The 16,578-nt window shown below is 38.8% G+C and overlaps 1 protein-coding gene across 2 annotated transcripts; it reads right to left on the bottom strand.

Moving 5' to 3' along the window:
• Positions 1 to 822: 822 nt before the first annotated feature.
• Positions 823 to 12,137, bottom strand: LOC141577121 (olfactory receptor 2G2-like). 2 transcript variants are annotated; one of them, XR_012505734.1, is made up of 4 exons: positions 11,877 to 12,137; positions 6,031 to 8,504; positions 2,151 to 2,224; positions 823 to 2,074 (listed from the first exon to the last, which is right to left on the bottom strand). XR_012505734.1 is itself a non-coding variant. In XM_074361059.1 (4 exons), the coding sequence occupies exons 1-3, from the start codon at positions 8,904 to 8,906 to the stop codon at positions 2,177 to 2,179; spliced, it is 867 nt and encodes a 288-aa protein (XP_074217160.1). In that variant the 5' UTR covers positions 8,907 to 11,868; the 3' UTR covers positions 823 to 2,074; positions 2,151 to 2,176. The 2 variants fall into 2 exon arrangements, 1 of the variants encoding a protein (XP_074217160.1); XM_074361059.1 differs by lacking the exon at positions 11,877 to 12,137 and having other exon boundaries at positions 6,031 to 6,131; positions 8,189 to 11,868.
• Between the last annotated feature and the right edge of the window lie 4,441 nt (positions 12,138 to 16,578).

The raw sequence follows: 16,578 nt of genomic DNA on the forward strand, positions 1-16,578 counted from the left end.
GAATAAAAAGCCCTTGTCTTCGGGGCATCCCTCTTGAGCCAAAAATAAGAAAGAAAAATAAAATGGCTGTTCTTTTATGTGTGGTGATTACAAATCACACGTTAAGTTTCATTACAAAGCGGTTTTTTTTTAAATGTAGTTAAAGATTCTCGTACTGGAAAAAAAATGCCGTGTGTCCATGTTACAACTTCTGAGCTTGCAGTTGGTGTTGACCCAGCTTAGCTCTAGGTATGTATTTTCACTATGATCTGTAGATACGCTGCACTCAAATAGACTATTCCTTAAGTGTTTCACCACAATTTTCAAGTTCATATATGAAAACTCTGGTTCTAATAGTTCTTTGCATGTGCCTTCATATCAGGCAATAACTCTTTTCTGAGTCTATAACCCCTTCTGATTGGACCACAATTGGACATGCCCCACATGTGGACAGAACGACTGTGGGAAACCACATTATATATATCTATAATGGTTACTTTCTAAGTTATATTTAGAAAGTAAGTGAAAAAAAGTTGATTAAAGGAATATGCTTGAGTAACTTGCATAGAAAGCAATGAAAAGGGGAAAAAACAGAGTTATTAAGAAAGACAGACAAAGGACATGAAAAAATCAGAAACACAATATCCTAAAGTTTTCACAATAAATTTTCTTAACATCAAAAGCTCACAGTTTAACACTATGAAAGCTAATATTTAAGCTAAAGTAATCATTCTTACAGTTGCCTTACGAATATATATAACATAATCCACAATGAAGACATGTCACTGTTAGATTTTCAGACTCCAAGTAAAATAAACACAGAAAAAGCAAACATGTTGGTAATACAAAGTTTATTTCATTGACCAGCTATTAAGCTTTAATGAAAACTTCGATTATGCATAGAATAGAAACCTTACGCATTATATCCTCTAACTTACTGCTGTAAAACTGCCATCAGTAAGTAGGAAATTAGGTGAAACATGATGTCAAAATTTCAATTGGAGATTATTAAATGTATCATTTTTTTAAATCCTAAGCATCAAAATATGAGAATTTTATAGTTAAACACTCTTTTTAAACAAGACAAAATAAGAAAACAGGTAAGTAAGTTAGAAAAATACCAGAAAATAAAACTTGAAAAAAGTAACATTTTACATAAATTAACAAAATTAATTCTGAATAGTAATAAAACATCCCTTTAAAAACATAGAAAAGACTCTAATAGCATAATAAAGATAAAAATACAAAACTAACAAGTAGATAATTTTGGAAATATTTCAGAAACATCTTAATCAAGTTTACTTCACAAAGAAATTTTCAAAAAAACCCCAGCAAATTAACAAGTTATATTGTAAGTAATGTCTCCTTTATTACAAAACTGTAAAACATCTGTATTGCAAAATACCATCATTAAAGTTTTTAACTAAAGTAGAAATATATTTGTAAACAAAGACACATTTCTTTAAATACACAGTCACATCATGGAAAGAATCAGGTTGTCTAGTTGGGATTGAATGACTCATGCTAGTAATTGTTCCTTCCACCAATACCTAAGGAGTGTCTTCCAAGGTTCAACCAACCTTCCCTTCTAGATCCCTGACAAATGCTGACTGTGCTCCCTTGCAATTCTATTTCTTCTTTCTGTGCCCCCAGCACACTATGGTATATGGTCCACTGTACGAAGCTAGTTTTTGGATTTGGCAGCTGAAAAGATCTCCTGACATGGGCACTTTTGGTCCCTTTGTTTTGAGCCAATCCACCATGATGACATGGGACATCCCACTGGATAGGGTCCTCTACATCCTCGAAGGTAATGCTGTGTCCCTACAGCTACCTACCACCTTTAAAAACCATTGATTACCTGTACTACCCACCAAAAAATAAGGTACTCATAGTCGATGGTGTCTTGGCTTGTCACCCAGTCAGTGTTGTCACTTGCAGTCCAATCATCTATCCAAACAGCCATCTTCTGGGTGGTCTCATATTATACTGATTATTCGTGCCACCCTCAGAGAACAAGATGCATCTCCAGCCCGTCTATCTTAAAGTATGGAAAACTCCTGGGTGTTGTCATATCACACTGTGTCCAGCCTGACTGTAATAAAAAAAAACTTTGATGAAACCCCTCCCCCTGCTTTTGCTGAACATTCCCCTCAGCACCTCACACCCACCTGTTCATGGAATTCCAGCTCCAGTGTCACATCTCCAGTTTCCTCTCCTCAGCTGGCCCCATCAAGAACACCACCTGTATCAACAAATGTTGTAACTCTCATATTGTGCCTTCTTCTCTAACACTCACATTTTTTTCCCTCTTTGAAAATATCTGGCATCTATTATTTCACTGTGTGATTATAGGGCGGGAGTTCAAAGTGCTATCATAGTGTTGAGCCCATGAATTATTATTCTCCTTAAAATACCTTCTGGCATACTAATGTTGCTATACACCATTCAACTTTCTACTCTATTTTGGTAGATTCTTTTTTTTTTTCATTTGTAACATCCAATAACAAAACACAAAAATTAGTTTATTTTTAAATAAAGGAAACACAACTTTCTTACAGAAATAGAATAGAAATAACTCTAGGCTAAAGGTCACAAATATTGTCAGCTAACTACCTGTACCTTTTAAAAACAACAAAAATTGCACTCAAAAATAAATTTTACATTGAGCTCAAATGTCCTTTCAGAATAAGGAGATTACAGGATGTACCATGAGAGGAAGTAGCATGCTGATATGAAAAACAAGCATTTTAATTGTCTATGGAGTCAATCAGCTCCAGAGCAGATCAGAAAACTGAGACTGCTATTAAATAAAGGGGTAGCAGAATGGTAAGTGGAGAAGCGAGGCATATGCTAATCTTTTAGAAATGAATTTCTGGAAATTTATTTGTAGTCAAAAGTAAGACCAGTTGGTTGAGCAGATAATGTATATCTTGATATTATTCCCTTTTAAGTCAGTAAGATGGTCTCTAGACCTTGGCAAGATGTTTCAGAAATGTGTGTCACTGCAAAAATATTTGGGTCAGGGGACTGGTTTTTTTTTTCCATTTTGAAGAATATAGAAAGCTTGCATTAAACCCATTTGTTGCTGCCTTTGAACAGGGAAGATATTAAGCATCAAAAAGGAAAAAGAAAGAAAGAAGGAAGGAAGGAAGAAAAAAAGGAGCCAAGGCAATTTTATGAGAAAGAAAATTTTCTGGAATAATCAGAGACAACATGAAAAGATTAATTTGAAATCCAGTCTTCACAAGTCTGTTTCTTTAATTTCATAGTTTGCTCTATCTGCAATAAAACATACAATCTAGTCAGACGAGATGAGATGCTGGTCTAATGACAGCAGCTGGTGCCTCCTGTCAATGTACCTGTTTCAGGACAAGAACATGAATTCTAGCCTCCGGAATTACTTCCTTGTCCACACTATCTCCAGCAGCCTGTGTCTTGAGAATAAATAAATAAGTGTTCAGTTTATGCTCCCAGAAGCACAGGAGCTATTCAAGAAAAAGCAAATGGGAACCAAATGAGAGGTTCCAAGAAAAGGAAGTATTCAGGATGTTGTAAAGTCCGACTTCACACTGACTACCACCCAAACCAATGTCATTATGCCCAGAAAAATAATACCTTATCTTCTTCCCCTACCTGAAAGAGGATGCAACAATGTTGAAACTATCTTTGGAAGTTTGGTGCACAAATGAAGTTTGATCTTCAGTTATGACTAAAAAGTTATCACAATGGCTACAAAGCTGCTTCTCTGGAAGATGAATCTCTCTGCAACAGCTCTAAAACATGTTGCTCCTGGTCCATGCAGTTTGTGGTACAACATGAAAATATCCATTCTGAATAGTGGAAAAATTAAATGTTTTCTAAACCAGGTCCTGGGGCTTGCACAGTAATGTATCAGAAGAAAGTGAGCTACCCCCAGTGACCCCACTTCTTAAAAAAATTAACTTGAAAGAGAGAAACCTCGTTGACTTACTTCCTCCATAACGAGATGGTTTATGCTAGGAAACAAACAACAGACTTTGTTAATGTGGCATCATCATGTCCCCAGAAGGGTACAAGAATTACATTTCCTCTATGGAAAACATGGGTCTCATTAAAATGTCCATAAGATCCCGGACCATGATCACGAAAAAATGCCTTGCAATCTTTCTTTCTCTTACTTTATGGATTTATGTAGTAAGATATCAGGAGCTTACCTTGGCACTTTCCAAAACATTTGCCAATTAAAATTCATCCTGATTACCCCTTTATAATTCTTGCATAAGGCAACAGAAAAATACTATCATTCAGTAATTACAGAGAATTCAGAGAAATTACAGTAATTCAGAAAAATAACCTCATGAGTAAATTTCTTGAATAATTGGCCCAGAATATCAAGGTGGCTGAAGACTGAGTTGCAATCGAACAACAAATATCAGGCATTGTTGTACTGCTCTGTTCTCACTATAGTAAAATGCCACTTTGAATTTTTGAGCAAATTAATCATGTTCTTATTTCTCTTTTCTACCCTTAGAGTACTTCACGTGTTCTATAGAAGAAAAAAATTAATTGCTGCTTTATTGTCATTCAGAATTGGAGAGCCCCCATTTTTCCTTGATTATCTAAGTCTGATCCTGCTTACCAAAAATTTCCAGATTCCACATCCTGCATATTAAGTTGTTTTATACTGGTCTCAGCCTATCAACAGTTAACACTGTGACTGGACCAGAGATTATAGTAGTTACAATGCTTGCAAAACACCCTTCAGTGGGGTGGGGAGGATATAGCTCAGTGATAGAGTGCATGCTTAGCATGCATGAGGTCCTGGGTTCAATTCCAAGTACCTCCATAAATAAACAAATTAAAAAAAAAAACCCTAATAGCTTCCCCCTCAAAAGAAATAAAAATAAATAAAAATTAAAAACAAATTAAAACCTTCAGCAATCATCAGTAAACTTTGGGGAAAAAAAGCTTTATTACTGACAAGACCTGAAAATTACACAACACACCCGGGGCCACATGATGCGGTGGGGGGAGGGGACAGCAGTGGGCCTGAGGTTCTACTCTTGTTAGGCGCAAGGTTGGAGACCTAGGATTTCTTGGATTCACTTTTTTTAATTGAGGTATAGTCAGCTTGTAAGTTGTGTCAATTTCTGATGTACAGCAGAATTCTTCAGTCATACATGAACATACATATATTCATTTTCACATTTCTTTTCTCCATAAGTTACAAGATACTGAATATATTTCCCTGTGCTATACAGTATACGCTTGTTTATCTATTTTATATACACCAGTCAGCATCTGCAAATCTCAAACTCCCAATTTATCCCTTCCCACACTCCTCCCCTCTGGCAACCACAAGTCTGTATTCTACGTTTGTGAGTCTGTTTCTGTTTTATATATGTTCATTTGCCATTTTTTTTTTTTAGATTCCATGTATGAGTGACATCATATGGTATTTTTCTTTCTCTTTCTGGCTTACTTCACTTAGAATGACATTCTCCAGGGACATCCATGTTGCTGCAAATGGCATTATTTTATCATTTTTCCTGGCTAAGTAGTATTCCATTGTATAAATATACCACACCTTCTTTATCCAGTCATCTGTTGATGGACATTCAGGTTGTTTCCATGTCTTGGCTATTGTAAATAGTGCTGCTATGAACATTGGGGTGCAGGTGTCTTTTTGAATTAGGATTCCCTCTGGATATCTGTGGATTTTTGAAGGACAGCCATTCTGATTGGCGTGAGATGATACTTCATTGTAGTTTTGATTTGCGCTTCTCTGATAATTAGTGATACTGAACATTTTTTCATGTGCCTATTAGTCATTTATACGTCTTCATTGGAGAATTGCTTCTTGTTTAGGTCTTCTGTCCATTTTTGGATTGGGTTGTTTGTTCAGTTCACTCTTTGTTGGTGAATTTAAAACATTAGAGCCAGAATTTGAAGTGCCAGAAGATTTGGGGAAAAAAATCCAACCAGGAGCCCAAAATGTCAGTTACTGAAATGAACTAAAATCTCTAAAACAAAGGCGCCTCAGTGGGAGAAGGTGGCCTGATTCATTACCTTGTCAAGTGGCTGGCAACGTGTCTGTTGAAGAGAGCCATCTTTGAGGTGGATTCCCCATTGAAAAGGATCCTCCATTGAATCAAACCGCAAATCAGGCACTCACATTACAAAAGAGAAAAAAAACCTGTCAGTGCGTGTGCTCCATAAACTGATTTTCCTTTCCTACATATTTTTCTAGATTATTAAGCCCCAGTTTACTTGGAGTTCAGAGATGTTTGTGCTCTCCTCAGCATGAGGGAGAACATTCTATTTCCAACCATATCCTGCTATGTGTATATATATAAATCTTCTAATAATTTTTTTTTTTAAATGTCCTCCCTGTCACTTAAAATATATCACTTGAAAACTATTTGGCTTCTGTTATAAGCTGTCAGCCCCTTTAAAACTCACTCATGGATTCTTTCCTTTCTTATACACATATTAACATATTTGTGATTTAGCAAGTAACAATATAAACTCTTTCCTCTTTCTTCAGGGTGGGGTGCTACTGCCTAGATGATGTTGTTTAGCAACCACATCAGTTTAATATCAAAAATCCAAATATAATAAAAACACATAACCATTAATATTATCACTTCTTGGAGACAGATTTGATTCTACAGTCAATATGCTGAAAGTGAGGGTTTTTCCCCCTAATGTCTTCTATTGTTTGCCAATAGATACCATCACAGAGGGAAAATCTCCCAATCGACTGAGTTGGACTATTAGCATACAAAAGTGTGGGTGCTGTTTTGTTCACATCTGCATCTTCAATGCCTCAGTAATTGTTAATAAACAAATGCATTTCATAAAGGAGATAAGACAAACATAAGATCCATGATGCACTAAAAATTGCATGTACCTAGCAACATCCAAAATGATAAAAGGTATAAGGGAAGACGTATTTAATTCACTTAAATAAATATCTTCTGTCTAGTAAGGAGATCATCTTAGAAGTGCACTGGTGGTAGAAAATTAAAATGGAAAGAAATGGTTAGACTAGAGAGATAGCTAAAAGGTAAAATCCACAGGATTGTGTCTAGGTTACGTACAGCAGGCGAAATAGGAGACAGGAGTTGGGATGATGTATGTTCCATTTTGTGATACTGGGAATAGCGGGGGGAAAAAAAACAAAATCGGGGAGCTTTTGATTTAGTTTGGATGTGGTGATTTGAGGTTGTTTTAATACACCCAGGTGGAGAAGTGAAATACGTAGTTGAACATAGACTATGAAATATCCGTGTTGGAACAGAAATCTGGGAGTCATCTGTGTAAAGACTTTAAACTGTGATGACTCCAAAAACCTACTAAGGAAAGAAATGCAAAAAATCAGAAACTTGCAAGCAGGAGGGAAAACGCAGCAATAGAGCTGAGCTCAGTGTATAATGGGACTCACTCAGGGGAACTTCCCACAAGCTGAGGGGTCCTGGAATCCATGGCTAGTTGAAAGAATAATGCCACTGACATTTATGTTTTGCTCTTTCTTTTATGAGCAACAGGTCAAAATATCTCTATCTCTGCAAAAGAAAAATTACAATTATACCCATATAGCATATGGTTATGCCTATTAAATAAATTGATTTTATGAATAAACTTTATACACAATAAAACGTCTAGAATAATCTAATTTTAGTTTGGGTTGCTCAATATTATGCAGCCCAGTTTATAGATAACATACAGGTTATGCAAATTGTACAGGTCACACAGATGTTATGTGGTGGAATGGGTATTCAAACTCAGGTCCGTCCAACTGGAAAATTCAAACTCTGTTTACAATTTTTTCTACTAAAACTCACTTATAAAATTATGAACATGAGCAAATCATTTACTGAGTCATTATCCATTAATCAGTCTAAATAACTCTCTTCTAAATGTCTTTTAATAATCATGTCCCACTGAATCATAAAGTTATCCTCAGAATTTTTTTTCCTTTTTTAAAATATTTCGGAGGGAGGGAAGTAATTAGGCTTATTTATTTGTGTGTTTGTTTAATAGAGGTACTGGGGATTGAACCCAGGACCTCGGGCATGCTAGGCATGCACTTTACCACTGAGCTATACCCTCCCCCTCCTCAGAATTTTTTTCAGTGCTGCCTTCACTTCCTTATTTCTCAGAGTATAGATAAGGGGGTTAAGTATGGGGGTCACCACAGTGTAGAAGAGGGACACAGACTTACCCTGGTCCTTGGATCTCCTCTTGACTGGCTGCAGATACATGAAGATAATGGTTCCATAGAAGACGATCACAACCGTCAGGTGGGAGGAGCAGGTTCCAAATGCTTTACGTCGTCCAATGGCTGACTTTATCTTTAGAACTGCTTGGGTGATGTGCCCGTAGGATATCAGGATGAGTGACAAGGGCACCACCAGGAATAAGACGCTAGCCACAAAGAGCTCTGCCTGGTTGAAGGTGGTGTCCACACAAGCCAACTTGATGAGCACAGGAACCTCACAGAAGAAATGATCCACATGGCGATGCCCACAGAAGGGCAGCTGCAGGGTGAGAGTGGACTGTATGAGGGTGGTTGCCAGACCACTGAGCCACGCCATAGATGCCAGGATGTGACAGAGCCGAGGGTGCATGACAAAGGCGTAATGCAGAGGACGACAGACTGTGACATAGCGATCGTAGGACATCACAGCCAAAAGGACACACTCTGTGGATCCCAGGGCAAGGGAGACATAGAGCTGAACCACACAGCCTCCATACGTGATAGACTTATCTGGACCCCCCAGGTTGACTAGAAGCTGAGGAATAATACTGCTGGTGAAGCAAAGGTCCAGTAATGAGAGATGGGAGAGGAAAAAGTACATGGGATTGTGGAGTTTAGAGTCCAAGAGGGATACTAGGATGATGGCAGCATTGCCGAGGAGTGTCATGAGGTAAAGGGACATGATTACCCCAAAGAGAACCAGCTCCAACTGAGGTCAGTCAGAAAAACCTACCAGAATGAACCCAGAGAAGGTGCTGTCATTAGTCCATGGCATTACTCTTACTTTGATTACTCACTCCAGAGTGATTAAATCACATTAAACAGAAACTGCAAGGATTTTATGTCAACTCCCTGGCAGTTAAGATCTGGATGTTGAGAAGTAAGTTTGTAAACAGTTAAAGAGAAAAGGTCAAAGCAGAGAACACTGGTGTGCGATATCGTTGATTATCTCATGAAGTGGCATTCCTGGTCTCATTGATCACAGGTTTTCCATCTACCTTGGGGATGAAATAAAAGTTAAAATGCATTAACGCTGAGATTTTTCACACCTTTTCCTCAATATAATTTTTTATATAAAGGTAATGGAATTTCACAGGAAATACAGGAATTACAAACACCATAGTACATTCTCACAGTCTACCAAATGGATACATAAATAAGGCAGGAATGTGATAAAACATGTGCGAATATGCATCTTATGATCAGTGTAAGCGGTTCACTGTGAGGATGCAGAGTTGGGAGAGGAATCTGTAGAGGAGAAGGTTTGGACTGTATTCACCTTGCTCTTAAAGAGATGAGAAGGAGAGCAATCCAAGACCAAAGAATTTCTTGATAGTAAGAAACAAATATAGAAATGGAGAGTACATGGTAGGGTTTTATTTAAAAAAGGAAAAAGAAACTAAATTGGAAGCATGATTATTTCATATATTAACTACACCACATAACAAGATACGATACTTACAAGGTAAATTTGAGTCACTTCTTTAAGGAACACAAACATCAGTAGATATCATTTGGATAGCATAGGCCTTGTAGGAGGGTTTTGGTTTTGTTTGAATTTTCCTTTTCAAGATAAATATGCCTGCACAGTATCGAATAACTTAAAACCAAAGAAACTCCAGTCCAGAAACTCTGTACACAGCCAATGTAAAGTGGACAATCACAATTAGAGACTGAATGTCATATCAATAGAATGCAAGAAATGCTGCAGAGGGCTCAGTGAAAACCATTAACATTTAACTCCCAACAGGATATTGAGACAACAAACAGGAAGAAGCTAAGATTACTGAAGTTTTACATATGATGAAATAAGGAGATTAAGTAGTTAAAAACCATGTGCATCCATTTAGTTCCAAGTCAGCTGAAGCCGGGAAGAATCAGACTGATCATTTCTACAATTGAGAACCATTGTTTCGACATTCTTCTTGTCTTTAAGACTTTAACCCAGAGTCCCACTCAATCTGTGACACATTAACACTAGCTACTCATTTGACACCATACACAATTTACAGTATCTAATGTCCCACGTGCATGTGCCAAAAAGAAGAGTTGCCCAGCTTAGATTTACGTTCCTTCCACTGCAGGAGACTGCATGGGTATCACTGCGCCCACCTAAGACTAACTGTACGATTAATACTGTCACATATAGTCCCTGAGTTAACGAGTTCCCTTGTGATGTGATTAACTCCAGGGATTCTGGGCAACAGGAGCCAGCGACAAAGGGCAAACAAATTAACACTGGAGGACAAAAATGAGGCCAGGGGAGGTCAAGCAGCTGGCCTGCTGGCCACAGAGCCAAGTGCAATGAAAATTAAAGTTCCACTAATGGGGACCTCTTCCAATTGAATTTTGTGATTTTCTTTCCACTTCTCCTGTCCTTTTCTCTTGACTTTATGTATATGGAGTGGTTGCGGGGGTAGGAAAGAGAGAAATTGTTATAATTACGCAAACACAAAAATACACTAGGTGAGAATAAAAATATTTTGCAACTTAGAGTAGAGGACACTGTTCAGCAGGTACATGCCTGAATACCTGGAGGGACCCTCAACAGGAGGAAACCACATGTTCTCAATGAATCTTTTTTTCCTCAGTTATAGGGAGCACAGAGGATATGGGCCCAAGGGTAAAGAAACTGCTTTTCTGACAATGTTGCCATCCATCCCTAATATATGACACAAAGAAAGATTAAACAGAAAAACATCTACAACAAAAATGAAATAAAAATAGCTGATAAAAAATAATGATGCCAGTCCTACAGTTTATGGAACTAAGTTAAGAAAAAGACTTTCCTAGAATCAAAAAATGATACCTCAAAATTCTCCTCCTGAAAACTACCATAGGCAATCTGGAAAAAAAAAATGCTCCTTGACTTTTTTATAGCTTTATATTGATGTAAATGATTACTAAATGGCAAAAACACTATAGAGTATAGCCCCCTGGATGTGTTCTAGAAATTTAAAATATATGCTGATATTTCAGTACAACGTTCCATATTAAGGATAAATGCTAATGATTTTTACAGACTAGTGAGAAAAGTCAGTAGGACACATGGAATATACTGCTTCTTCCATTTGGGAGAGCAAATGCAGAGACACTGAGGAAGGCAGACGATCCCCACCCCCATTATATAGTTTAGGACACACTGATCCAAAGAAATGGTGGTAGCAGTTTGCGGAAAAGGCTCCCAAGTAATTCAGCGTCTTTGAACCACATTGTAAACTGTATGTCACAAAACGTAGTAGTTAAAGCTCTTGGATAACTGACATCCAAAATAAACCCACTTTGACCACCTAACGATCTTGGAAACAGCTGACGGTAGCAATTAGAAACCTTACAGCACACACAAGTGGCATGCAGCCCTTTTGCAGATTCACAACAAACATTATCATATTATACAATGTGGGAAACTAGGGAGTGGGGGGAAAAATTCCTCTCGTACTTTGTGAAAACCACAACTCCCTGCTCTTCCTTTAATCCACGGGAGAAATATTTTAAGATGTGTTGGTTTATGGTGTGCATATTTAGAGCACCCGTTTACTGAAACACTCTGGTGTGAGTGGACCCGCACACCTCACGCCCGTGTTGCTCAAGGACCTACTGTCCCTACTGACAACCATGTGGAGGCCGCGCGGAGGGAGGGGACACAGGTTACCTTTGGCCTTTTGGTGCGGTCGCCCCTCAGGCTGCAGCTCGGAGGCCTCTCGTCCACGAAGAGGAAGACGAGGCTCCTGGCTCTGTGGCCTCCCCTGTGTGTCGCAGGTGAGGCCGCTGAAGAACTCCTCCTGCACCGGTCACCTCCGTGGGAGCCAGGGGCGGGAGCGGCCGGGCCACCAGAGCCAGGCAGTAGAGGTGGCCCCTCGTGGCAGCCACAGGAGCGGGGCCCATACTAACACCTCTAAGCCGTAAACCCCCAAAGCCGTAAAGCCCCCCAAGTCGTAAAGCCCCCCCCAAGTCGTAAAGCCCCCCAAGTCGTAAACTCCTCCAAGTCGTAAACCACCCCCAAGTCATAAACCCCTGCCGTAAACCCCACAGACGTAAACCCCACACACGTAAACCCGTGACCCAGACGTTCCCAAGATGCATTGAGGGCCTCAGACGCCAGTCCAGTCGCTGGAAGCTGCGGTCTGGAGCGGAGACCGAGGTGGCCAGGCCCAGCGCTGCTGGTGTCAGACCTGCCGCCTCCCTTCCCCCCGGGGCCTCTGACAGGACGTCGGCCCCTCAGGAGACGGTTCCCCCGAGGAGCCTCTGACACGACAGCCTCCACAGAGGGTGAGTCTGCAGTTCTCTGAGCTTCTCAGAGCTGCACGTGGTGGGGGCGCGGGCCTCGGGTGCGGGGTGTGCCGGCGACCCTCGGTCCTGGGGGTGAGGTCCCTCTCGACTGGGCTGGGGTTGCGGGGCGGGACCACCCGCCCTCTGGCCTGCAGGCCTCTGGGAGCCCTCGGCCTGGTCGCGCTTCTCCAAGGAACCAGGTGCACGGAGGTCGGAGGTCTGGTCCTCCTGCGGCACCGTCTGGACCGGAGCCCCGACGACCATGCGTGGTGTTCCTGGTTTTCTTGTGTTGCGGTTTCGGTCGTGAAGGTTGTGTGCAAATGTGTGTATCCCGCGTCTCGCCTGTATTTTTCCACTTAGGACATCTGCTTGAGGAGTTAGTCTTTGGTTTGAGATTGCGTCACATCTTCTGCTAGTTTTCTTATAATTTTATTTACCTCCTACCTTGTTTCTCAACTCAGAATTAATTTCACTTAAAGTATGAGTTATCCAAAGTTAATATTTTTTCCCGTTGGCTCTACAGCAGTAGTTACTGGATTACTGATCCTTTCTCGCTGATGTATCTGTTTGGGTCTCTGGGGACAGTGTGTTCAGTAAACTGTTGGGCTGGTTGTAATTCTGTGCTTTTTGGAAGAGGCACCACGCTGTTCCCCACAGTGGCCACAGTAGTTTACATTCCTGCCCCATCGTCAGGAACACATTATTTTACACTTTTCTCCGTAGACTTTTTAATATGTTTTTGTTGTTCTCGCTCTCTCAGTGAGTGTGAAGTGATGTATCATTGTGACTTTGAATTGCATTCCTCTAATGACCAGTTATACAGAGCATCTTTTCAGATGGCCATTTGTATAACTTTGGACTTCAATAAGTCCTTTTCCCGTATTTTAAGTGGGACATTTCTCTTTTCGTTCTTGAGGTGTAAACATTCTTTGTATATTTTGAAGACAAATCCCCTTTACATTTGCTATTTGTCTTTTCACTTTTCTGATCATGTTCTTTAAAGCACAGAGGTTTTCCGTTTTAAAGTCCAATTTATCTGTTTTTTCTTTTGTTGCTCATGTTTTGGTTTTCGTATCTAAGTCTTCATTGCCAAATACAAGGTCATGAAAATTTACTCTTAAGTTTCTTCCAAAGAAGGTCAGTCATGTTAGCCTTCATATTTAGGTTACTGATCCATTTTGAGGTAATTTTTGTATATGGTTGTTGTAGGCAGCCCACCGCCGTTCTTTTATGAGTGGATATCCTAGCGTCTGAGCGCTATTTATTAAAGAGACTATTTGAACCCATTGACTGGTTTTGCCATCCTTGTCAAAAATCAGTTGGCCATGGATGTATGAGTTTATTTTCGAATTCTCAACTCTGTTTCACTGGACTAGACTGTCTATTCTTAGGGCGAAACTATACCATTTTTGATTATCTTTCATTATTTTCCAGAATTCTGAAAGTGTTGATTATGATAATTTTTGCCAGGTGTTTGTTGCTTTTGTGGAGTTGCCAATTTCAGAGGTGGTTTATACTGCCGTCTTCATGGTTGACCAGTTTGTACATTTGCCAAATTGTTAGATATACATTATGGATTTCCAGTTTCATCATTTCATGTCTCTCTCTCATTTTCTTTTTCTGTCTCTCAAATAAAAGTTTGTCTGATTTTCAAGGTGTTACTCGGGCTTTTTTTTTTTTTTTCTTGATTGAAATGTTTTGTGATGTCTTTTATCATTCTTTTTAACTTGGAAATTAACTGCAATTAAAGACATCCTATCCTATTTGTAAAAAACTTTTAGTTTGCCTTATAATTATACATAGAAGTACAAATATCTTAGAAGTGTGCCTTCTGAAAAACTTTCACAATCTTTACACATTTATGGAAACAGCATCCAGCTCAAGGGAGTAATACTACCCAAACCTCAAATATCTGCTCACATATCCCTTCAGGTGTCTTCACTCATTAAGAGGAAACTTAATCTTGACTTCTAACAGTATAGATTCGTTTTGCCGGGGGTTTTTTTAATACTGTATATAAATTGTATAATCATTGTGTTTTGTGTGAGTTAACTTTGCTAAACTTTATGTTTGGATGTTTATCTCAAAGGTGTGTGTTTTTGTAGAACATTCATTTGTGTTCTGAATATTATTCTGTTACGTGAATATATCATGATTCTTCCACTATTGTATTGAAGGGCATTGTGGAGTTGACATTTTATAGATATGAGGATTAGTTCTGCTGGGAGCATGCTGATCTGTCTCATGGTGCATATATGTTTGGGTATGTATTTATTAGGTGTAATCTAGGAGTGTGATTGCTGTATATGAGTATAGGTATGTTCAGTTTTAGTAGGCACAAAGAGTTTTCCAGCAGTTTCCAGTTTATTCATATGCCCTGTAATACTTAGCATTTTAATCTTTTATAAATTTTAGCTGCTCTCGTAAGTGTTGGTATGTTTCACTGTGTTTTTCATTTGCATTCCTCTGACTATTAATCAAGTTGAGTGTCTTTCATGTGCTTTTTTGCTATTGGCACATATTTTTTCAACTGCCTTCACAGGTCTTTTGCCCACTGTACCACTGAATTTTCTGTGTTTCTCATAGTGATTTGTAGGAATTCTTTACATGTGGTGGATAGACTCTTACCGGTTGTATATATAATTACAAATGTCTTCTCACAACTTAGATTTTTATCATGTTTTTAATAAACAAGAGTTCTTAACTTTGAAATAGTCCAATTTATTATTTTCCTTTGTTAGTATTATTTTACCATTTTAGGAGATACTTGTCAAAACCAAGATCACTAACATAACATATTGTCCTACATTTTTGTTAAATCATTTTTTTTGACACTTAAATCTGCAATCCATTCATTTTTGTTATAAGGTAAGATGAGAATTGGGTTTTCTTTATAGTGTGAGGAAGGCGTTTAGCTTCTTCTTCTTCTGTTTTCTTTTCCTTTCTTTCTTTTTTTTTTCTTTTTTTTTTTTTAATCTCTATGGGTATCTGACTGTGGTGAGAAAATTCTGAGATGTCCTGTAAGTTTCCTGCCCTTGGTATTCAGTATAATCTCGCCCCCGAGAGTATGTAAAGAATGATTGTCATGATGGATTTTACTTTTGATTAGGTTATGTTATAGACAAAAGTAAAGTGATTTTTCCAATGTCGTTAAGGCCTCAAGTCAGCCGACTTTGATTTAATTAAAAGGGAGACTATTTTAACTGGATCTGATCTACTCAGATGAGTCCTTCAGAGGGACTTGGCCCTTTTTGAAGGGAGAGCTTCAAAGCATGAGAGAAGTTCTCCTGTTGGCTTTGAAGGAGCGAACTTCGATTTTGGAGAGGGACCCATATGTGAGGGAATAGCAGATGGTCTCTATCAGCTGAGGGCTTGAGCTCAGCAACCAAAAGAAAATGAATTCCAGCAACAACCAGGTATGTACAAGAGGACACAGAAACTTAAATGAGTCTCCAGCCCTGACAGCAAGCACCTCCTATGCAGCCTTTTGAGTTCCTGAGCAGAAGATCCAGTTCACCTATACCAGTACCCAGAGAAATGGTGGGTAGTAACTTTGGATTGTTTTAAGCCAGCACATATGTGATAATTTTTCATGGTACCATAGAACACTAATTAATGCCTGGTTAATACAAAACTACTTATTGAAAAATGTACCATTGTCCCCACGGCATTATGTGGCCACCTTGGCCATCAGCCACATACACTTCTGTCTATTTCACGATTCCCTATTGACTTTCATTGACTATGTAGTCAATGCTTGTGCTGATGCCACATTATCTTTTTATAATAAGTCTTGGTATCTGGTCGTGTTCAGTCTTTGAGGTTTGTTACTTTGCTTTCAGGTGCCCTTGGCAGTTCTGGGTCCTTTGAGTTTCTGTATGAATTCTAGAATAAGACTGGAATTTTTGAAAAATAAGTGCAGGGATTTTGATTGGGATTGCATTGAATCTACAGAGCTAGCTTTAATTCTGTGTTTTACTTACAGTTCCTTATTTAATGTAGTAAAAATTGATTCACGCTATGAGCAAGTAGTAAATATATTTCTTTTCCCTTTGTATTCCTGTCTTAATTTCACTACCAAATTT

Source organism: Camelus bactrianus, chromosome 3 (assembly GCF_048773025.1).
Source record: "Camelus bactrianus isolate YW-2024 breed Bactrian camel chromosome 3, ASM4877302v1, whole genome shotgun sequence".
NCBI classification, from domain to species: Eukaryota; Metazoa; Chordata; class Mammalia; order Artiodactyla; family Camelidae; genus Camelus; species Camelus bactrianus.

Excerpts from the sequence above, each read along its gene's own strand:
- LOC141577121 (XM_074361059.1), bottom strand. The coding sequence starts at position 8,906 with ATGTCCCTTTACCTCATGACACTCCTCGGCAATGCTGCCATCATCCTA. Across the intron at positions 6,132-8,188 it reads GAGGAGATCCAAGGACCAGG|TGCCTGATTTGCGGTTTGAT; the intron begins GTAAGTCTGTGT and ends TTGTAATGTGAG. Across the intron at positions 2,225-6,030 it reads GTTGCCAGCCACTTGACAAG|GTGGTGTTCTTGATGGGGCC; the intron begins GTAATGAATCAG and ends TTGTTGATACAG.